Raw genomic sequence first — 23,836 nt, 5'->3', positions numbered from 1 at the left:
CCTGGTTGTCATTGTCTTGATTGCACTCAGTTTCAGAGAAGCCAGTTTGACATCCAGGAAGACATGACAGCTAAAGGAAAGGCAGCTGGAGAATCCAGGGCAGATGAGGAAAGGGGTTTGAATGTGGGAACTAGTGATTTCCCTGCTGCCCAGAGGGATTTAGGTCATCGTCGTCCCGTTAGTCTGCCATCTTTAGGACTGGAGAGTCCAGACCAAGTTGCTCGGACTTCCTCAGCCCTTAAGTTGAATTAACCACACCAAGTGCAGTAAGTTTATTTGCCCATTTCCCCCTGATTTATCTCCAATTCGGAAACAACCTGTGCTCCAAGCAGGATGGTTCTGGGGTATGGCTTCTCAAGTGAGAAGTGGGGAAATGGACTGCTTTGGTGCTTATAAGGCTAGTGGATCCTTCAGGCAGTGGGCTTGAGTGAGTGCTGGAGCTGGGACCCGGAAAGGAGCCAGTAGTGGGGTAAGGGTGGTGTCTGTCTGGTTCTTCCCTGTGGTTGGAGAGAGGAGGAGCAGGGACGATTGGAAGCAGGTATGGGGGATATGGCCATAAACCTGGTATTTCGCCTGTTGAACATCACCATGGAGTGTCCTTCCTGCGTCCTGCCAACTTCTGCCATCAGTTCCCTGAGACTTCCCCCGTCTCCATTTGTTAGGGTTTCCAGATGTTTTCTTCCTGGATTTATATTTGAAGGTGTCCTCACAGACTGGAAAGGGGGGTGAGGTACAAGCATAACCCAAGTAGGGATGCTGGGATAGAGTGAGAAATTGAAGATTCTTTCTGTACTTTTATTCTGGGACTGGGGTTGAGAGGACCTGGGCAAAAAAAAAAAAAAAAAAAAAAAAAAGTTCCAGCCAGGGACAAAATGGAGGCTTGGGTTCACCAATAAATGAGTGAACAGAAGACTGGTTGGGTAGGAACCTACTGCTGTTCCTTTGGGAAAGGGGGCTTTAGAGATTTGATTTGGGAGCCTTTTGGGGCAAGGTGGTTTTGGGGAATTGTGTGTGTCAATCAAGTGGAGTTCAGGTGGGTTCTTTTCTGCCTTTCACTGGTTCCTTGGGAACTTGCCTTGTGACAGAGGAGTTTGCCCCAAGTGTTCCCTTCCCTCTGCCCAGTGGGCAAAAAAGCATATGATCTTTATAAGAATGAGCTCTTGTGGATGCTAACTGGGGTAATCTTTGGGGGTGGGGTACTGGGGCCATAGCTCTTTCCTTGCTCTTTCTGCTCACTGCTTTACCTGCAGGTGCTTTGCTGCTCCTTTTCATTTCTTTGAAGGACTGGGAGGGGGGAGTCTGATAGGTTTCTTGTCACTTCTGCAGGGAGGGTGGGGTGATCTGAGGACCAAGCTAACAAACTTAGCTCTGGTTATTCCTCTGGAAAGTAGAGGGGTTGGTTGATTACAGGGCTGTGATTGTGGCCTGTGCATTTGTAATATTTCTTTGTCATATGGCTTTCTGTTTTCCTTTCTCCAGTGTGAGGGTTCTGCCACTATTCCAATCCTATGGTTCCTGTGAAAAACAGCTTAATGTGCTCTTGGGGCCAGTGTTGATGTTCTTTATTGCAGCCCAAGTTCTTCAGAGTGATGTGGCCTAGATGATCTCTCTTAACTGCCTAACATCTTTAGGTCCTGATGCCTTTGCTGCCTCAGCCCTCAAGGTTTTCGTTGTTCAAGCAGAAGAGGTTACAAAGCTAAATCATTTGTCATTCTCTTCTTTCTTGCAGATTGTTTTAAAATTTCCTTCTTTCTCTTTTATTTAAATTACGCCACCTGTGTTAATCCTGTAGCCCACTCTTCATACTTTGCTTTTTGTGGATTTCTGAGTTCTTGGGTCCTATAACTTGGAGATGGTTGGGTTGAGTGAATGGGAGGACATACATTTAATGGGTGTTTTGGGATAAGAGGGTGGGGAATATGGACTCCCAGGTTTTGCACTCCTGCATCTATCACCTCTACAACTTGACCTTCATTGGAGAAGTTAAAGATGATTTATTCCTGGAATGAGACCACATAGAGGCTTCTAGCCTTGTCAGCCTATTCTCTTCTGAGGTTTGGACCTTGTTTCACATTCTGTCTGGGGTAGGCCTGGGACCCCATCCCTTCTAGTGGAGGTAATGGAAGTATCCTTCAGTGGTCACCCTCTGGGTAGGCTGCTTTTCTAGTCCTGCCCATCAGTTAAGCTTGGCCAAAGTCTGTGTATAGACTGGTGGTTCTCCGGTCATTTTGTCCTATCAAGCCAAGTAAGCTGACCCTAATAGGGGATGACTTGGGTTATAGTGAAAATAATTTCCTAGATTTATGGACTAGTATGATATGTAATCAAAGTTTGGGTAATAGAGAAGATAAGATGTAAAGCAAGTGAAAAATTTATATTCACCTAAATTATAGTTACCTTTAGATCATGAAGGGTAGAATCAAGTTTTCTGGGGGCGGGGGGTAGTTCTTAAAAGTTACTTCAAACATAGTGTAAATCATTTGAAATATTGTGTCTGTAGTGCCAGAAATACAGTATTAAGTAGCTGAGCCCTTGGGCTGACCTTGAATTTATAATGTGGGGAGGCAGGACCTACCTCATTGAACTAGTTACGGTTAATAAGCAATGCTAGGGTAGTGGAAGATAAGGGGCAGTTCCACTAGTTAAAATGTTCTGGAGATGGGATTTGTTTGAATGGAAAATTGACTTGGCACAGAATGACTAGGGGGGTTGGCTTTAAAATCAGGTTTCCTGAGTCTGAATTGTGTTTCTGTCACTTAGTTGTGTAATCTTGGGCCTGTCAGGAACTCTGTCTTAGGTTTTTCATCTATAAAATGGAGATTTTATAGATGAAAACATTTATTGAACACTTGCTAAGCACTGATAAAGTGCTTTTCATACAGTAACTTCATTTAATCTTCATTGCAACCCAAATGCCATTATTTCTAAACCTGTTTTTTAAATGGAGAAATTAAGGCTGTAGATCAAGTAATTTTTCTTTAAATATTCTTTTTTGGGAGAGCACAAGTTGGGGAGGGACAGAGAGAGGGGGAAAGAGGATGGGAAGCGGGTTCTGTGCCAACGGGCTGACAGCAGCGTGCCCAATGTGGGACTCAAACTCATGAACTGGGAGATAGTGACCTGAGCTGAAATTGGACGCTCAACCACTGAACCCCCCAGGTGCCCCTTAAGAAACTTTTCGTAAGATCATATGGTTAGAAAGCAGTAGATCAAGGAATTGAGTCATTTTGAATTGAACTGTCTGTCTAGGACTTTGCTCGTAATCTTTATAATGCCATGGAAGGATCAAATGAGAACATGTGACAAGTGTGGGGCCTCATGTATAGTCACTGCTTATTAAATACTAGCTGTCTCATAGACCCGAATTAGGACATTCTGGGGAGATTGGGGTGGCCTGGTGGAGCTGTCACACAGCTGAGCAAAGGACTGTGGATGTAGGTGTGAGTGCAGTACATAAGAACAACAGTGAAGCAGTGGATTTTTTAAATGAGTGCTACCTAGGAGTGAAGTAGGCCATGGATCACACCGGTTTTTGTCATGTCCAGTCTCAGGCAACACTGTTCAGTGTCCTGGGATCATATTCTCCTTGGGTATGGAAAATAAAGGTTAGGGGTAGGGAACCTGCAAAGACATTAAGGGGGGGAGGCTAAGAGTGTAGCTGCCAGTGGGATTGGAGGCTTAGGAAGTTTGCTTGACTGGCTTAGTCAAGGAAGGCCAGTCTGAATATTCCTGGAGAATACTGGGTTTTAATTTGAACTTTTATTAAACCAGTACTCATTTCTGGACAGGAGCCAGTAATTAACATGTATAAATTACACATACTCACCCCAAAAGGTATGAAAGTAATAGCTTGTTTGTTCACATTTGAATGTTTTTCACAGATATCTGTGTTTCCCCCCTAAGTTTGGATTTGTCCCTCATTTCCTTTTCAAGAGCCCAGGCTCCAAGCACTTTTGTCTTTTCAAAATCTGCAGTCAGAATGTATATTTATGCTTGGTTATGACAGATACCTGCTTTCTAGATGACTTTTTGAAGAAGTCAGTTTACCTTTGAGGTGCTTGGTAACCTGATCAGCAAATTAAGAATCAACAAGATGGTATTTACAGTGTCCTGGACAAAGTGCTTTAAAAAAAAATTTTTTTTTAAGTATATTATTTTTGAGAGAGAATGAGAGTGTGGAAGGGGCAGAGAGGGGGAGAGAGAAAATCCGAAGAACCCCACCCACCATGAGATCATGATCTGAGCCAAAGCCAAGAGTCAGATGCTTAACCTCAGACTGAGCCACCCAGGTACCCCTGGACAAGGTGCTTTTAAAATACTGCATTCAATCCTATTTTGCATACTTGGGGTGGTAGAAGATTTGGACCAGATGTCTTTAATTTATAAACCTTAAGGGTTGAGTATTAAGCTCCTTTAGTACTCAGTAAAATAGAGTTGGATAGGTGAACATCAGTGTGGAGACAGTCGAACCACAAATGTCTTCCTGCCTAAAGCTTCATTTTGCAGCATTTGTCAAACTGGTAATCCTGGTGATGAAAAGCTGTAGCATAGGTTACCCCCTGGCTTTTGGGCACCTGCTTTTTCTGTTTGAGGGAGACTGGAAAGTATACTAGGTGATATGAATCAAGTGCTTGTTTTTAGAACTAAGTGTCCATGATCTTAAGCTGATATTGACTGAAAATCTCGTCATTTCTCCTTTTGGTTTCCAAGAAGTTAACTCCTGCATTCACCCATGTGTTAACTTAGTCAACAAATAATTGGGTGCCTACCATGTTTCAGGTGCATTTCTAACACTGAGGATAGAGTAAGGAAGAAGAAAAGGTCCCTGCCCTCGAACAAATTATTTGATGGGAGGTAGGAGGTAGGAGAAAGAAATGGAATGAACAAATAGGATTTCAAGTGATGGTAAGTATTTGGAAAAATAACATGAAATCATGGGATGGAGTTCCAAGGTAGGCTTTTGGAGTAGGAGGATGTCTAGATGGGGTGGCCACTGAAGCACCTGGAGAAAGAACATTCCAGTCTGAATGAACTTGGAACAAAAAGGCCAGTGGGGTGGAGCATAGTATGTATGGGTGGGGTGGGAGTGGGGTGAGGCGAGTGGGGGTTGTTAAAGAGATTAGGAGATTCTGGCAAGAACCAGATCAGGTAGGGTAAGTGAAATTTTTCCAGTGCAGTGTATTTTAAGAAGAGGGGGATGATTTAATGTGCTTTATACAGTTGGATGAGCTTGCAAAATGAAACAAATATAAGTCCACCTTAAAGGCTTTTCAGAAGGTAAATCAAGTAATGAGATTGGGCTGGGGTGGGGGGGCGGTGGTACTGTGATCTGCAAACTGGCATGGATTGTGATCCTGAGATTTATATTCCCAGTCCTTTCTGCGTTGGACCTGGAGAGATTCCTAGTTTTATAGAGCGAGTTGATCTCATCTTCTTTGGTATTTTGGAAGAAAGTTTATCTCCAGGGCTGTTGGGACACGCAGAATTTGGAAGATCAAACTGAAAGGACCTGAGAGGATTTCTATACCAGATGAGTTTCCCTGCAGATTGAATGGTGAACCCCACATGATGCCGGCCCCCTCAAAAGGGCACACACATGCAGCTGACTAACATAGAATTGATTTTCTTCGTCACTGATTATATTGCCTTTACTCAGATTCCGTATGTAAGAATCCACAATGAAAATGGACCAAGATTAGTGTCGACCACATCTGTAAATGTATTATTTTGATGTTTTTAGGTCCTTTGCTCTTCCCACTCTAGAGTAAGTTCTTGACCGGTTTTCCAGCATTTGGTTCCTGAGTCATGTCAGGTTTTTAAACCCATTTCCATAACTTCAACTCCTTTCTCTTTCTGCCCTCCCTCCCCCTTTGGGGCTGCTGTGGACGGTCGTGTGTTATGTCATCTCCACTCATGATCCCCTTCCTCATAGAGAATTCATTGCTTTTATCATGTTCTTTTCATCCAGCACCTTCCCCACTTCCCTCCTCAAAAGCTGCCTTGCAAAGGGTCATTGCTTGCTCAGTGAGGATGGAATTCTGTGAAGAAGCCAAAGGATGAGAAAAAATGTGATGAGGGAGGCCAGACGCTCTGGAGAATGCTGTTTTGATTGTATTTTGTTTATAGCTTCATGTGATTAGGCTTTTCCCTCTAAGGTCGGTTCTAGGAGTTTAAACCTACAGCTCTGGCCCATGGCACCCAATAAAATAAAACAAAAAACTTCGCTGCTCCAGTTTTTTCTCAGGGTGGGGTGGGGGTGTTTTCAGTCTACGTGGTCACACAGAAACCGTTTCTTCATCTTGGACCCACTTCGGGAGGCTGGTTCCTCGAGGGAACTTGTCTCAGTGCCTCCAAGTAACGCAGCCTCCAACCGGGCTCACTTGGGACCGTTATAACCTAATTGAAGCCGCGCCCATTAACCGTTTCCAGAGTTCCTTTCACCACCCATGACAGTAGTTTTGATCTGGGGGGAGCTCCGGGACTCCGACGGCTACGGTGTGGATTCTTGGGCAAAGGAGGAGGTTGGTTCTTCCGGTGGGGACGCATCGTTATTTTTCTTCCCTGGCATTTGGGTCTGCGTAAGCTATCGTTCGTAGCATCCTGGCTGCGAAGGGGTGGTGGCTGGGAGTTTAGAGGGAGAAATTTGGAGAAGGCAAAATGGAGCGGGGGATATTGTCAAGATGTGCACGTGTTGATGGCGAAACATTTCGGAAGCTTCACAAAATTGGCGCCACGAAGCTAAAGACCGCCACACCGGAGCCTTAGCTCGCTCCGCCTAATGGCGGGTCGCACCCGGGCGAAGCCCACGTTTGTAGTTCCTCCCTCACGCCGACCTCTTACCCAATCAGTGACTTCGGCTTCGCGAGATAGGCGCTCATTGGCATTCGCGTAAAAGCTCAGGGGTTACTGACGTTTCCACCTCTTCCCGGCCTCTCAGGTAATTGGCGTTGGTGGTAACCAATCAGGAAGAGGAACCACGGGAACGCCTGCCTTTAACTTTACCGAGCAGCCAATCCGGTGGTAGGCTCACCTCCCCTTCTACCCAGAGTCACTGCTGCGGCCGTCGCCATTTTAGCGTTTTGTCAGAAGCGTCTGCGCCGCGAGGAAGAGCCCCTGCTGGTTTCCGTGCGGGTGAGAGACTCCGAGCCCCTTCGTTGCCTCTCTTTTCTCTCTTAAATTTCTTATCTCACTCCTTTGGGCTTCAGGGGTATCCTAGTGGGGTCACGGCCTCCGCACCCGTCTCTGAGAGCCGACCTCGGTGCTGGGCATTGCGCGGTAAGCCTGAAGCAGCCCTTCCCCCACGACCTCCCCCGAGAATACCTTCCTTTATCCCCACATTGCCCTCTACCCGACTTGGCTCGGTTTCCTGCTCTGAGGTTTCCATAGAGATTACCGCGCTCCTTTAGACTTAGAAAAATTGAAACCTGTTTCGAGAATTTTTTAGGCTATGAGACATTGTTGTCTGACTGATGAGTCTGAAGCCCCTTTCTCTGGCCACGCATTTCCCCATCCCGCAGGAGCTCGTAGGACAGCACCCGACAGAGGCGTTCCCCACTCCTGCACTTCCTGTAGTCTCCTCATGCCTTGCTCTCCGGCTCAGGTCTCCCGTTCACTGCTTCCAAAGGAAACCCTAAAACGAAGCTATTATAAGGCCCACTTTTCCGGAAATGGTGGCTACTTACTCCGTTGCGGGAGGAAGAGCTGATTCACAATTTCAGTAGTCAGTCCAGGCAGCCTGCAGTTAGACCTTTCGTTTTCTGACCTCCTAGTGGATAGAAAAGCCCAGTATCCCCAGCGCTGCATGTATGCTCTCACTTTCATTTCCATTTTCGTTAGAAGCTATCCAACTCTTATCAAACCCTTTGTCTACTAAGGAATTTTCTGTTACATTTTCTCATCATTCTAGGGTTCTACACCCGGTATTGTGGCAGGCCTCCTTATTTCCACTTTTCCTTTGATTGTTGTGTGGAGGTAGGAGTGTGAGAGAGGAGAACTGCAAATATTTGCTAGAGTGAAAGGAGGTGACCGGGGTTTTTTGTTTGTTTTTGTTTTAACTGATGTGAGCCTAAGGTCTTTTGTTAGAAATTTTGTTTCTTCTTACACAGGCTGTGTCGAGATGGTGAAGCTGTTTATTGGTAACCTGCCCCGGGAGGCCACAGAGCAGGAGATTCGCTCACTCTTCGAGCAGTATGGGAAGGTGCTGGAATGTGACATCATTAAGAACTACGGCTTTGTGCACATAGAAGACAAGACGGCGGCCGAGGATGCCATACGCAACCTGCACCATTACAAGCTGCATGGGGTGAACATCAATGTGGAAGCCAGCAAGAATAAGAGCAAAACCTCCACCAAGTTGCATGTGGGCAACATCAGTCCCACCTGTACCAACAAAGAGCTTCGGGCCAAGTTTGAGGAGTATGGTCCAGTCATCGAATGTGACATCGTGAAAGATTATGCCTTCGTGCACATGGAGCGGGCAGAGGATGCAGTGGAGGCCATCAGGGGCCTTGACAACACAGAGTTTCAAGGTGAACCACCCTGTTTGGGAAGAGGGCTGAACACAGCCTGTGTGCAGAAAATAGGTTGGATAAGTAAGGGGAGGGGTTTGGGGGTACACATAGAGCTGTTGGTTGGCTGATGGTGAATCATTGCGGGTGATATACTTAAAATGGAGAATGCATGGGAATTCGAGGCTTTAACTTAGACCAGTCCCTTTGGGAAAACACCCGTGGCTTTAGTTTGGAACTCTTAAGGCTTTTATGTCTATTAGTGCAGAAGTCTTTTCCTTTGATTTTCCTACTTATCTTTTTTTCCTTCCCTTTTTCTTGATAGTAGAGCACATTTTAGTGGTTCACTCTGAATTTATTGCCTCAGCCCAGTATCAGCATTATGCCTTATTTTACATATGAAGAACCTGACAAACCCAAAAGCGTCTTAACACTTTTGGGGAGCAGAATCCCTGGTAAGCTCCCCCACCTCATCCCAACTCCTAACTTCCCAGCAAAGGTAATTAGTTATTAAATAACTAGTGTTGAGGTAACTAGTGTTTTTAAAGGGCTATCGCTCTTGTTCCTTTTCAGTTATGCTTGTACCAAGAGGTTCTGTTTTGAGGATGAGGTCACTCCAGAATAAAAGTCTGATTTCAGGAGTTGCTGAGGAGGGGATATTGGGGTTTGGGGGCAATAATGGCAATGTCTTTTCACTGTTTGAGGGTGGATTCAACATCCTTGGTGAGTAGAGCCCTTAGATGGGTGTTATCTTAGAGCCTTGACTAGATTGTTAGTGTACCTAGAGGGCAGTATGAGTGATGGTATGGATTGTTGCTTTATTTGGAAAGTTTTATCTTTTCTTAGTTTGAGTTCTGAGCTCCTGTGGCAAGAGTGGCAATCAGGAAGGGTGAGTGTGGTAACCATGGTGAGTTGCTAATTTTTCTTCCATCCCACCATCCCCTTGTGTCCCCCGTAGCAAAAAAGCTTTTTCCCTTTGATTGTAACTACTTCCAAATTACGGGGTAGTCCTATAATTCCTTGCTACATTTTTAAACTGTATTCCAATCTTTTTAGCCCAAACAAGGTAGTTACTGCTTCCTTTTCTGAGTACTCTCTTGTTAAGTCATTGCTCCTGTTTTGTGTGTTTATTTCCCTTAGATTGGACCTTTCTTAGAGCTGGAGGTCCAGTCGTTCTCCCAACTTAACAGTGCACTGTGTCGTGGGTATTGCTGTGCATTATTAAAGAAAAGTGTCACTAGTCTCTCAGGTCTAGTTTGTTTTTCTTTTTTAATTGGTAAGTTGAGAATTAACTTGCTGCCAACAACTTAATTGGGAGCAAAGGCTGCTTTTAGGGTTTGTGGTATAATACCTAATTTTTGGACCCTCTTCTCCCCTTCAATCCAGTCATAGAGTGGGTGGTAGCTTCTGATTGTAGCAGGTACATGTGTAGCAGGAGACCAGTGTGTACTGACTCAGGACAACCTGTCCTTATGCATAACTCTTGAGTATGAACTGTAGGCTCTGTGGTGCTATTTCTGCTTATTTATATTTTCATTACTTAGTATTAGTTATTCTCCTTAGTATTGTCTAGTAGAGTTCTATGTGTATATGGAGCAACGGAATTTATTGAGATGGTTTTTCAGTTTCTCAGTGTTGGGTGTATTCTCTATTGTTTGCCCATTTTAAAGATGTCTATTGTAGATATTTTTAAAGGTTTAGTTTCTTTTCCTGGTTTTGGAATTGACGCATCCTTAGATCAGGGCATTAGTTAACGACCTTAATGTCATGAATGTGCTTGTTTAGTTCCTTGGTTGCACCTGTTTTCTCTGGTTTTGTTAGGTGCCAAGGTAGCCCCGAGGGCAAATAACCAGAGGGACATAGTGAGCACTTTAAAGCATTTCAGTACTTAATTGTGTATCTAAGCTTCTAACTTGCAGTCTATCTACACTTAGATGTAATGTTTACAACAGGATTTTTTGGGGGTAGTTTGATCCTTCCACCTCCCTTTTCCTTCTGTAGCTTCCCAGGGCTTTAATTTTGCATGTGAAATTCTCTATTTACCGATTCTGTAATGTTGTATGAGTAGATGATCTATCTGTTGACTCTCCTCTGCTTGTAACCATTTACTTTATCATCTGCATGTTTTGGTATACTAGCCAATTGCATTGGAAGTTTTTCCTGGAATTTTGCTTACCAATAAATTGGTAGATCATGTTAGGTCAAAGCTGTTCCTGCGAAAAGATTTAAACCTTAAGTTTCTTCAGAAAAGTGTCTTTTGTTAAGTTTTCAGAAGTAATATTTTTTTATTTCTAGAATATAAATTGTAATATTCAGCAAAAAGTAGTATTTAGTGTGTGTTCTTACCATCTTTCAGATCCCTAGTTTAAGGAGAAAAAGTACTTTAGTCTTGTTAATGAATTATTTGATCCACTAATACTACTGGTTATTCTCCCCATTTTTCTCATCTCCCTCCCCTTTTTCTTCCATGTTTTTCATAATCTTTTTAAAAATTTAGGCATTTTGTGAATTGCCTGTCCTATTTCCTTAGACCTTATCAGGAAGTCCCTAAAGTTGTCAGATTGTAAAGAATCATTGTTAGAATGAATATCAGGACCAACAATTTAAAGGACTCTGTTAAAGGGGAAGGCAGTCCTTCAATGCCTATGATTGTCCCTTTTCCCCCAATTCACGAGTGATTTTCCCACAAATCTTGAAACTTGCTTATCACATTCAGTCATGGATCAGGTCTGGGTTATATTCTCTATCAGTGGTAACTTTCAGGTCTTATTCTCTTTGATTTTTGGAGTGGGGAACTGGGGAACTGGCCTTTGTAGTGTCCTGCTTAATGAAATCAGTCTTGATGGTGAAGATTGGAAATGCGAGAATCTTGTGGAGCACTCATACAGTTTCTTTTGTCATTGGGCTATTGTTCAGGGTAGTTTTTGTCTAGTTACTTGGCAAAGGATGAGGTGCTTATTATTGGGCCCAAGCTTTAAACTAGTGTTAGAGCTGAAACATTTCTTCATCTTACTGATCTTTGTCTTTAAACAGGTCATTGTATTGAATTTATGTAGTGGACTTTTTTTTTTTTAACTTAAAAAAAAAAAATCTTTTGGCAAGAAATCCTGCATTAGTGTTGTCTAAGTAAAGCCATTGCTATGACCAGTGTCTGGGGTAGGGGCGGGGGCTATGACTAAGAGTGATAGCAACCCTTCTTGCGTCTGTTTCTTCAAGGCAAACGAATGCACGTGCAGTTGTCCACCAGCCGGCTTAGGACTGCGCCCGGGATGGGAGACCAGAGCGGCTGCTATCGGTGCGGGAAAGAGGGGCACTGGTCCAAAGAGTGTCCGATAGATCGTTCTGGCCGAGTGGCAGACTTTACCGAGCAATATAATGAGCAATATGGAGCAGTGCGTACACCTTACACCATGAGCTATGGGGATTCATTGTATTACAACAACGCGTACGGAGCGCTCGATGCCTACTACAAGCGCTGCCGTGCTGCCCGGTCCTATGAGGCAGTGGCAGCTGCAGCTGCCTCTGCCTATAATTACGCAGAGCAGACCCTGTCCCAGCTGCCACAAGTCCAGAACACAGCCATGGCCAGTCACCTCACCTCCACCTCTCTCGATCCCTACGATAGACACCTGTTGCCGACCTCAGGAGCTGCTGCTGCTACAGCTGCTGCTGCTGCAGCAGCCGCTGCTGCTGTTACTGCAGCTTCCACTTCATATTACGGGCGGGATCGGAGCCCCCTGCGTCGCGCTACAGCCCCAGTCCCCACTGTTGGAGAGGGCTACGGTTACGGGCATGAGAGTGAGTTGTCCCAAGCTTCGGCGGCCGCGCGGAATTCCTTGTACGACATGGCCCGGTATGAGCGGGAGCAGTATGCGGATCGGGCGCGGTATTCAGCTTTTTAAAGCTTGAGGTGAGAGCGGTGGGTGTCCCCTGTTCTGGTTTTGCCATCCCTCCTGCAGCCTACAGGCTCCAGTTAGGCTGCCCTGCTTGCTTGCTTTTGCGGGGTTAGGGTAAGGTTACTACTAGCATGGCAGAGACTAGGAGAAGTCCTTAATTACTTAACTTTTTGAAATATATAAACATCCTTAGCCCTCATGGCTACTTTTCCAGGGCTCCTAGTATTGGGAGTCAATCTGATGCTATTTGTGCCTGGAAAAATGAAGAATGGTGTGATGAATGTTGGATCACACCTATGTGCTGTAATTGAACTGAACCTGGGACCCATTTATTCAGAATGAGGTGTGCTGTTTCTCAGAGCCTTTGTTGAATTCCTAGGTGTGTGACATTATTAAGGTTTGTAAGTTTCCTGTTCTGCTTTGTGCTATGTGAAAGGTCTGATATGACCTAGAGTAATATAAAATCCATAACTAGTTAACTAGTCATCACTGCTCAGGTCCCTGTTACTGTGAAGACTATCCAGGTGGCATCATCTTAATCTTGAAGCAGCGTTTTCTGACATTCCTGAACAGTTCACTCCCTATGAGCTTTATAGAAAAAACTTCTTTGATGGTAAGTTGGGGCAGAGAGAAGAAAAGGTATCTTTTAGTTTATAAAGCTTTCAATAAGGAGTCTGAGGCATAGACTCAAATCCAACTTCTCCACTCAGCTCAGATTTATTCCCTGAATAGAGTGCCCACCCTATTGCTCTATCTTTGAATCTGTCCTATAAAAGAACCTGTTTACTCTTCAATTTTTTTTTTTAAACTGTCCCACAGAGTTCTGGTGGACATCCTTTCTGCTTCTTCAAGGTATATGGTGATATAAATATTAATGAACACCAGGGTTGGGAGCTTTGCCTTAAGCAAATTACTCCCTTCATCTTCCCACTAGTTATGGGCATTTAATACTCTTGAACCAGCTCTACCTTGAGTCCTCTGGCTTTTTCCTATACTATACATTTTGAGCCTCATGATCCATTTGGCTCTACTTGAGTATATTCTTTGTGATACTTGCCAGCTTTGGGCTCTAGGTGTTTTGAGATTGCTGTTGTATTAAATGATGATTCTCAGATACCCTTTGTTTTGGGGGAACCCCCAGTTCTCATTGTGTCCCAGACATTACCATTGATCTGTAATTTTGTAGTGTCAGGGTGAGTGATATTCTGTCATCTTTTAGTTAAGGCAGAAGGTATGTGACTTGCCAGAGATTATTGGATAGGAAATCACTGATAGGGCTGGAAAAGAAACGTGAATGACTTGATATGTAGATTACATATGCCCTCTACTACATTCTTTAGTTTCTTCCCTAGGCAGAGTTGGATGCCCTCAGGTCTTAAAGATTGTTCAGTTGATGCTACTTTGACTAGACCTTGAATGATTTTTAACTTGGACCTTGGTACTAAACCCAGATTCAAACATACTTTTGACTTTTACCCCAGAGAGCTAATTGGAACCTTTTTTTTTTTTTTTTTTTTTTTTTTCCTGCCCTCCAGTGACAATTTGGGACATGGAATTACCTTTTCTGAGGAATGCTGATGTTAACATCAAGAGAAATGAATTATCTTTGCCTACACTCATCAAAGAATATTTGCTGTTTAATTTAGAGAAGGACCTCAGTCTGGGATTGCTTGACCTTCCCAGTTTCTCTCTGGCCTTTAAGCTCATTTACTTTTAGAGATTATTGTGATACTGGGGATGGGTACAAGTAAACTTAAAAGGAGTGTCAAGTTACCAGATTTTGTAAAGATGTTTTTTGAAGTTTTAAGTAGGAAGCCCTTTTGAGCTTTGCTGTAAAGCCCCTGTATTGTGCTCTCTTGCAGGTGGGATGTGTGTGGGCTGAAATTCCGAGCTGCGGTTGTGCATGAGAATACACCCTTCGTGGTACCCCATCTCCGGGACGTTCTCGGCTCTGTACGTTCAGTCCCTCAGGAACCGTGGACCTTAATTTACCTTGCTAAATTCAGACCACCTCTTCCTTTCCTCTTTCCTGCCCATTTTCCTGTTCTTCCTGTTCTTCCTGTTCTTCAATACTTCTGTAGTTTCCCATTTATGTTCTGTTCTCCCAGCAGGCCTCATTGCGTGCAGAAACTGTGGTGGGGGGTGTGCTGTCTCCCTGCCTCCTGCTTCCGGTGGGTGTTGGACTTGGGAATGACCTTGGTGAGAGTGTCACTGCTCCTGAGTCTTTTTGGCCCAAAGGCTTGTGGCGGGTAGACACATAGAGTTGGATCACTTTTTTTTTCCAGTGAAATAAATGGTTTTTCAACTTAGGGCATGTGTGCTTTGAGAGCGTTCTTGCTTGGGCTTGTGTCTGGGTTCTTTATTTGTCCCTGGAAGAGAAGGGGTGGGTATAAAGTTTGACATTTCAGCCCTGGGTGAACATCACTGCAGTTACTTTTTTTTATTGTAGATAGGTCTTAAAGGTGCCAAAGGAAGAACCCAGGCAGGTAGCTTTATTCCAGTAAAGACTTCCTTCCACTAGTCCACCTTTGTAATGAAACCAACCACTTGGTCGTGGTTTCAAGATGTCAGTCTTTCCTTGCTTGAGAAATAAGTCCTCACCCACCTCTTAATACCATTTCAACCACTTAGTCAATACATCTAGTTTGATTTATTTCCAAGATAGAATTCTAGGAAAAGGAAGTATTTGAGGGAATAGGAGATGAGCTTTCAGTTTTCGTGCCATATGGAAAAACAAAGTTGTGGCTCTGTCAGCATTCTGCTGCTACCCTAGGCCAGTAAGTAACACTTTTTGATGCCTCTCACCATCTATTTTTATAGTTGTGCTAAAATCCAAAGAGTGCCCTGAATGGCCCCACTAGCACCTTGTTACTTGTACTTACAGCCTTTCAAATGATTGGCACAGAAACAGAACCCAGCAGCGAGCTTTAGATTGTTCAATAATGAGCATGGGGGTGAGTGCAAAGAAGAACCACTGCCTCTTAGTTCCACGGTTCAACAGATGGTCTTCCAGACTGTGTTTTTTTTGTTTGTTTGTTTGTTTTTTTGTCTGTACCTTGGTTCCAGTTTTAACATACATAGTAGGCCTGGATGTAGGATATTTTCTAGAATCATTCACTCAACAAATAGTACCTACCATATGCCTTTTGGAAAGGTGGGTTGTGGTGATGGGAGATCAGAAAAAGGATCTGGTCTTTAGTTGGGTGATTTCTCAGATTTTTCTGCTTAAGCTTGTACAATACTGGTTCTAATTGGTAGTTGGCCAAAATGGAAATAATTGTAGGGATACAACTTGTAACTACTAAATGTTTGCTCTGTGTGAAACCCTGTGATTGGTCTTTTATGCGTTACTCCATTTAATCCAGTTACCATTTTTCTGTCAATTAAAATATTTTATTTCTCTCTTATCCTCAAAACATAATTGCTAGTGATTAAGATAGCAGTTCCTAGAAAACTATTGGTCGAGTTAAGGGGATTAGGGATGGGAAGAGTTACTAGCTCCTACAGATGAGAAGTGGTCAATAACAAGATTATGAGTAAAGTCTAAGTACTTTTGTCTTGCATTTGTCTTTGTTAATCTTTGGGTAGGTTGGTTTTCTTCCAGTGCCACTTTTTAGAGGGTGGTGCCCACGTTGATCCCTTTTACTCTGAAAAGATGGACCCATCACTCTTTGGTACAGCTATAGATACACCCTTTGGTCTGATAAGTGGAGTTGGAAAGTTTAAAAAGATAGAGACTAACAGTATTCATTGAAGGAATAATTTGATTCTCTGCAAGATAATACTGTTCTAGGTGCTGGGTATAGTTATGGAGCTTAAAGTGTAAGAGGGGGACAAAACACATATTGTCAAATAGAGCATTTTATTTATATGGGAATGGTGGGAGGCTTTTCTGAGGTGTTGGCACATTGTAGTAGTCATGTATGGGAGTAATACATTTTTGTTTTATAAAACATGCTGTCTGGTTACAAATTTGAAGGGAGCATTCCTACTTTCTGCTTTGAGAGTATGATCTCCCTGTAACAGACCACCTAAGAGTACTTTTTCATGACTGCCAAAATCTGGGCTAGGCTGCTATATCGCTACTATGCTTTGTAGTTATTTACTTGTTGAAAGGCAAAACACTATTAAGAACAGTGGGAAAATTGTGAATTCTAAAACTATTTAAATTGGACTTAGTGATATTTCAGCATAAAGTTTTTTTATTTTTTATTTATTTATTTTTTTTTTAATTTTTTTTTTCAACGTTTATTTATTTTTGGGACAGAGAGAGACAGAGCATGAACGGGCGAGGGGCAGAGAGAGAGGGAGACACAGAATCGGAAACAGGCTCCAGGCTCTGAGCCATCAGCCCAGAGCCCGACGCGGGGCTCGAACTCACGGACTGTGAGATCGTGACCTGGTTGAAGTCGGACGCTCAACCGACTGCGCCACCCAGGCGCCCCATAAAGTTTTTTTAAATTAGCGGTGTTTTAAGCTTCCAATCAAGTGTACTTCTGAGTTGAGGCCACATAATCTGGTATGTGTAATGGATAACATACTGCTGTCAGCTCAGGAGTCCTATGGTAGTTTCTCAAGAGTAATGCTTTCATAAGCTGATTTTGTATAGGCTTCCATCATTTGTTGTGTTCAGTAAAGTGTGTTTAACATCCACCTGAGAGATGGATTTGTAGTTCTTAGAGTTCTTAGTTGCCTACTGTGTGTCAGTACACATCTGGAGAATACAAAGATGAATAGGGAGGGCATGGTGCCTGTCCTTACCTTGCCTCTGTCTAGGCCTTGGGTGTGCAGATAATTGGTGTGTCACTGGAAGTCAGGTGGGGATGGGAATGGTCACACTACCTATAGTATTGACATCTGGGCCCATATCTGGCCCAGCTGATTCTGGATGGGTCACAGGACTTAAAACAGTTTCCAGGGTGATATTTGGGGTTTGATTGGTGTTAGACCTTAACTTAAAAGAGTCTTCTAGGCATCAAAATTGGGGTTGACTTGGGTGAATGCCCAATTAAAGCAGGCTCCTTAGCCCAGAGCTACATCAGCACTAAACTACACTCTAGGGGTAGAATAGTGAGAGGTAGAGCATTGCGAGTTGTTTTGTTGTTTTGTTTTTATTTTTATTTTTTTAATGTTTTATTTTCGAGAGAGAATGCAAGCAGAGGAAGGGCAGAGAGAGGGAGACACAGAATCCAAAGCAGGCTCCAGGCTCTGAGTTGTCCGCGTGGAGCCCCATGCGGGGCTCAAACCCACGAACCATGAGATGACCTGAGCCAAAGTCAGACGCTTATCTGACCGAGCCACCCAGGTGCCCCATGTTTTTTTTTTTTTTTTTTTGATATTTTAAGAGCAGGAGAGGGGCAGAGAGAATCCCAAGCAGGCTCCACACCATCAGCACAGAACCTGACACAGGGCTCAATCCCACAAACCTACAAGATCAAGACCTGAGCCAAAACCACAAGTTGAATGCTAATTGGCTGAGACACCCAGGCACCCATAGCATTGTGGTATTAAGTGCTATTGCATACTACTGAAGTAAAGTTTGCTCAGTTCTGGTGTTTTCCATGTGGTTTCATGCTGAGGCAAAAAAAAGTCCCAAAATAATGAGAACGGAAGGTCTCAGGAGTACTTTTCTGCTCTGGGCTCAGAACTGTAGTCTAGGTTGAAGCAGGAGAAAGTAGAATTACATAAGGGAATGTCTCCAAGACATTTTAAGAGTTACTGTTTTAATATTTTAAGGACATTTTTGGTTCATTTGAAGAGTTCAGAGCTGAGTTACTAAGTACATGGGAAATAAATGAAAAAAAGTGTTTTACAAAAGTTCGTAAGATATAATGGGGCTCAACCTAGTTCTGATCATGGTGGTGTATTTAGTGGAGTATTTAGTAAAATAATTGTCCTCTAAATTGGGAGAATGGGTAAGTGTAGATGGGTGAGTAGTGAGATGTATAAGAGCAAAACTCATTCCATAATAGAAATTAACAATTTTTTTAAGTTTATTTATTTTTGAAAGAAAGCACAAGGTGGGGAAGGGCAGAGAGAGAGGGAGACCCAGAATCTGTAGTATGCCCCAGGTTCTGAGCTGTCAGCATGGAGCCGAACATGGGACTTGAACTCAAAAACTGTGAGATCATGATCTGAGCTGGTAAGCTGCTTAATTGACTGAGCCACTCAGGTGCCCCTAAAATTTATTTTGAGAGAGAGAGAAAACGAGAGTGGAGGAAGGGCGTAGAGCTAAAGGGAGAGAGAATCTCAAGTATGCTCTGCATTGTCAGCACAGAGCCTGATGTGGGGCTCTTAACTCATGAACCATGAGATGACCTGAGCCAAAGTTGGGCGCTTAGCCAACTGAGCCACCCAGGCGCTCCAACAGATAATTTTAAAAGGGGCAAATGGAGAATAATGACCATCTTATTGAGTCACATAAAGGTAAGAATAGCTAAAAAGTTGTTGCACCTGGGGAGGATGAAGTAAGATAAAAATAAAAGTTGTCATGCTAACAGCTCCTGAGATGATGGCTTAATGCTCCGTGAACCTTTCCAACTGGCAGGAGTAGGGGCTTGTATTACTTGTATTACTTTACTGACCGGTAAATAGCACCTCATATACAAGGTAGGACTCCAATGAAGGACATGCTTAGCTAGTGGGAAGTAAACCTTAAAAGCTAAATTGAGCATTTTATTACTGCTCCTGTTTTGTCTAACTTGTCAAGACCAGCGAGGGAGACAGTATTCTTTGTCCACGAGGGCTGGTTCTTTCTCTAAGGGTTGAACCTGCTGGTTTCATTGAGTACCTTTATGCAACATACTGAATTATTCCTACATCATTATGCAACAAGGTACAGCCTCTCAATTTCACTGTGTAAGAAATGTTAAAATTCAGTGTGAGGGTTGGGAGCTTCCTTAGTATAAAACTTCCAGTCTTGTGTATTTCATCCAGGCTTATTGCAAGAGGAATGAAGACAGTTTTTACCCACTGGCTTGAACAGGAGTAAGACCTTTTGGTTTATTTATAGATTTGAAACGGATTGAAGAGCAGACTTTGTAGTGAACAAAGGAGATTTTCCTGGAAAGCCAGAGATGCAGCCTGGGAGCTAAGATGCCAAAAAAAGTTTCCTGATAAGTTTCACCATGGTACCATCTATAAAATGTAGAAGGCCTGGCAAAGATAAGGAACCAACTTTTGAATATATACTTCAATTTAAAAAGAAGTGTGGGGTGCCTGGGTGGCTCAGTTGAGCGTGTGGCTCTTGATTTTGGCTGAGTTCATGATATCATGGCTGTGGGATCGAGCCCTGAGGTAGGCCTCCATACTGAGCATGGAGCCTGCTTGGGATTCTCTCTTCCTCTGCCCATCTCTCCTCCTTGCTCGTGTGTGTGTTCGCTGGCTCTTTCCATAATAAAAGTTATATGGAATGAAATTAATGTGAGGTTATAGGATTTTATATATATATGTATACATATATAGATAGGTACATCTATCTATACACATATTCTTAAGTTTATTTACTTTTGAGAGAGAGGGAAGGTCAGCGAGAGGGAGAGATAGAATCTCAAAGCTCCATGCTGTCAGCATGGAGCCTGATGTGGCGCTTGAACTCCCAAACCGTGAGATCATGACCTGAGCTGAAACCAGCAGTCAGATGCTTAACCGACTGAGCCACCCAGGCGCCCCTGTAAGATTATATATTTAATCAATTCTTAGTTTTCCCCAATTTTTTAATATCTCTGAATGTATTTTGATACCACAGTTTTAATTAGGTGCCTTGGTTTTAGTGGTATGTAAAGTAATGATGCACCATAAAATCAGTGGCATTTTGTAGTCCATGAAATACGGCATATTGCAGGAGTGTAAGTATATATATTTTTTATTAAAAAGTATTTTAACATTTATTCATTTTTGAGACAGAGCATGAGCAGTGTAGGGGCAGAGAGAGAGGGAGACACAGAATCCAAAGCAGGCACTGGCTCTGAGCTGTCAGCACAGAGCCCGACTTGGGGCTCAAACTCATGAACCAAGAGATCATGACCTGATCCGAAGTTGGATACTTAACCGACTGAGCCACACAGGTGCCCCTGTATGTTTTTTTAATGTTTATTTCTGAGAGAGGGCGTGCATGAGCAAGGGAGGGGCAGGCAGGGAGACAGAAAGAGTCCTGAGCAAGTTCCATGCTCAGCACAGAGCCCATCATGGGGCTCAATCCCACAACCACATGACCTCAGCAGATTTCAAGAGTCAGATGCTTGACCAACTGAATCACCTAGGCACTCATGTAAGCTGTATTCTTAAGGTGGAATAGCATTTTACATTTTGGTACATGTTGTCAGGTTCTCAAAAGTTATTGCAGTTAATATATTCCCACCAGCAAGGTATGAAAATGTTTCCTTAAACCATGATCCAGTGCATTTGTTGGTTTTTTCCAAACTGATGGTTTAAAATGATATCTTATTATAGTTAAATTTAGCATCCATTTTTATGAGGTAGATCATCTTTACATTTTTAACAGCCATTTGTATTTCCTTTTTGTTCTCATATTGTTAGCCCTTACCCTTTTACAGTTGAGTGTTGATTTTATTAATTTGTGGAAGTAATACATATATTAAGGAAATAAATTTTGTGATACGAGTTGCTAGTGTTTTTTCCACTTTGTTGTTTTATGATGTTTTGCCTTGCAGGAAAATTAAATATATGGTAGTTGAATTTCCAGTTTTTTTTTCTTGAGACTTGAGGTTTTGCATTATATTTGGTATTTCTGCACTTGAAGAAAAGTTTTTTTTTTTTTTTGTACTTTTATGGTTTCATTATTTTTAAGTTAAAAATTTTTATCTATTTGGAATTTATTTGTTATAAATGTGATGTAGATCTCTAACCTCTTTTTTTAGGTGGCCACTCAATTTGGGAACAAATTGAAACCTCAGCTGCAGTGGCACTAAAGGGATGAAAGTAGCGCTGTTAGAAATCATATCTCCTTTTCTGATTATAAGAAGAAATTTTAGTACCCTTTTTTTGATTTTTTAACAAATGTAAGTAGGAAGTTTTATTTTAGAGCTCACGAGTTGGGGAGAGGGACAGAGGGGTTGAGAGAGAGAATCTTCAGCAGACTCCATGCTCACTGCAGAGCCCAATTTGGGACTTGATCCCATGACCCTGGGATCATGACCTGAGCCAAAATCAAGAGTTGGACACTAAACCAACTGAGCCACCTAGGTGCCCATTTAGTACCCTTTTTGATGAAAGGCTGGAATGAACAGGACATGGATGCCTCCTACCTACTCTAACAAATCGTGTTTATCCAGGGAGGAACCACTGCCATAGACCAATTAAATCACAGTCTCTAGGGGTTGGCTTTGGGGGCAGAAATCAACCCTTGTAAATTTGTGCCTAGAGTGCTTAGAATAAAGTACTTAGGCTTTACTTTATGATGTGTTAATCAGATTTGTTGGGGTTGGCCTGCCTGTCCTCCAGGATTCATTCTGTATTATTCAACATACAGAGCTTGCTGAAAAACTAACTGGTGGTACTCCCCAAGTCATTTGTGACAATGCCTGGGACTTCTCTATTAGGATTGGGCCTACAGGAACCATCTTGCTTTACTGGTCCAGATGGATGAGAATGACCTTTCTCTGCTCACCTGTGCCTCTTAGTTACAGCACTGTTTCTAGCTCTGGTGGAAAGCATGCAGACCAACTTAGGGCAGACACATAAGTATTAACCCCTTAACTTTTTAACTTTCCTTTGGCAAATCATACTACTTGGCAATCTAAGACAAAATGTTTTTGCATATTTTTGGAATGTCCTCATATTTGGTGAAAGAGGCTCATTTTATTTGGCTGCTCCAGTTGCATCTGGTGCATTGGCATATTTGGCCTATTCTTACGTTTTACTCTGTTAGGAGTTCTTGTTTACTCAGGTCTTAGGGCCTTTTCCTTGAGTTAGGCTTCAAGACTATTAGTTGCCTTTTACAATATGTAAGTTATCTGACTACAAAACATATCTTAGACTTGGTCCAAGTTATGGACCATTATGTGGACCTAAGTGAAGCTCTTACAACCCCCAGGTTTTCTACTGAGTGGGAAACTTGCTGAACTTTTACCCAACCTGTTTTCTGTAGTGGTTGTAGGTCAAGTTATAGACTATAGTTACATATTAGCAGGTGTCTTAATTTCTTGGTGTCCAGAGCCATGGTTTCCCCCACCCCATCTTGGCTTCCAGTTCTCTAACATTCTCATGCTGCAACAGGAACAGCCTCCCCCTGATTTCACTAAACCGTTTGACAGACTTTACATGGCATGATGTATTATAGAGACCAACATTCCTACTGGTTGATTGTTTTTCATCAGAAACTAATTTCTTACGTAGCTCATATAACTTAAATTTAGAAAATTAATATTGGAACCTACTGATACATTTGTATCAGAGTGAATAATGGAAACAGTCGCTGGAATCATCAAAAATAAATGTCATAAAACAGTTTTTTTAAACAAATTTCCTTTAGGTTTTAATGTTGGGCATCTTTTAAGGTAACAGTTGGGTAAGAAATCTTCCTGGCAGTATTTTCCCCCTTCCCCAAGGGAGGATGCGTAAATCACATCAGTGGTGCACCGACTGATGTAGAAGTGTGTCTTGTTTTTTTTGTTTTTTTTTTTGGTTTGAAGACAACCCTTCCAAAATGCCATCTTTTTAATTTCTTAGAATTTACTTCCTTTTCTTAACATTAGCCATCTTCTGTCTCTCCAGGTTACTGTCTTCAGTATTTCAACCCTTTGATCCCACTAGAACTTTTAATTCATTGATCCAACTTTTCATTGTCCCTCACCCTCTTAATATTCTTCCTTACCCAACTTCAAATACATAGCCAGTCATTATCATTTGTTTGCCTACATCATTTTCCTTGCAAGCCCTGGGGCTACCTAGTACTGTAGCTTCATCATACACCTTGACAGAATCACATCCCAGATTAAATCCAGTTCATTTGTTCATTTACCTGACTGACGAGGCTGAAGGTGATGGAGAAAAACCAATCTCAGTGACTGGTCTCACTTTAATGAATGATCACAAAACTTGTATTTCATGTAGACCCATTGTTCTGCCAAGCAATCAAGAGTATAGGTTCCTGGTCCATTCATTTCCTCTCATATACTTACTCAGCTACTGATAGGCTTCAGACTTCAAGCAATCAGGGAATTTTAGCCTTCTCACACCTGCTCCCCTCCAGCATCTGCACCCACATCACATTCCCTCTTGTGAGCTGCTGTTACCTAAGATCAACGCTCTCCTTAGACCCTCTGGCCCAACTTGCTGCTGTGCTTTTTTCCGTCTTGTCATCCAGTTTTCCTCTTTACTGGGTCTTGCTAGCGTTACAGATTATCTGTTCTTCCCACTAAAAAACGTTTTTGACTATTTTCCTTGCTTGTTACCACTTCATTTCTTCACTCC

The 23,836-nt window shown here is 42.7% G+C and overlaps 1 protein-coding gene across 2 annotated transcripts; it reads left to right on the top strand.

Annotated features, from left to right (window-relative positions):
- Positions 1-6,972: 6,972 nt before the first annotated feature.
- Positions 6,973-14,712, top strand: LOC112852169 (RNA-binding protein 4). 2 transcript variants are annotated; one of them, XM_025915672.2, is made up of 4 exons: positions 6,973-7,131; positions 8,106-8,528; positions 11,724-12,417; positions 14,266-14,712. In XM_025915672.2, the coding sequence occupies exons 2-3, from the start codon at positions 8,117-8,119 to the stop codon at positions 12,407-12,409; spliced, it is 1,098 nt and encodes a 365-aa protein (XP_025771457.1). In that variant the 5' UTR covers positions 6,973-7,131; positions 8,106-8,116; the 3' UTR covers positions 12,410-12,417; positions 14,266-14,712. The 2 variants fall into 2 exon arrangements, with proteins under 2 accessions (XP_025771457.1, XP_025771459.1); XM_025915674.2 differs by lacking the exon at positions 11,724-12,417.
- The last annotated feature ends 9,124 nt before the right edge of the window (positions 14,713-23,836 follow it).

This window comes from Puma concolor, chromosome D1, assembly GCF_028749965.1.
Source record: "Puma concolor isolate L17-30 chromosome D1, mPumCon1.1.hap2, whole genome shotgun sequence".
NCBI classification, from domain to species: Eukaryota; Metazoa; Chordata; class Mammalia; order Carnivora; family Felidae; genus Puma; species Puma concolor.
This window is presented reverse-complemented; position numbering and strand designations above follow the sequence as displayed.

What these genes read in the sequence shown, in the direction of transcription:
- LOC112852169 (XM_025915672.2), top strand. Translation starts at nt 8,117, where the DNA reads ATGGTGAAGCTGTTTATTGGTAACCTGCCCCGGGAGGCCACAGAGCAG. An exon ending in TGACAACACAGAGTTTCAAG is followed by an intron (nt 8,529 to 11,723) that starts GTGAACCACCCT and finishes TGTTTCTTCAAG; the next exon opens with GCAAACGAATGCACGTGCAG.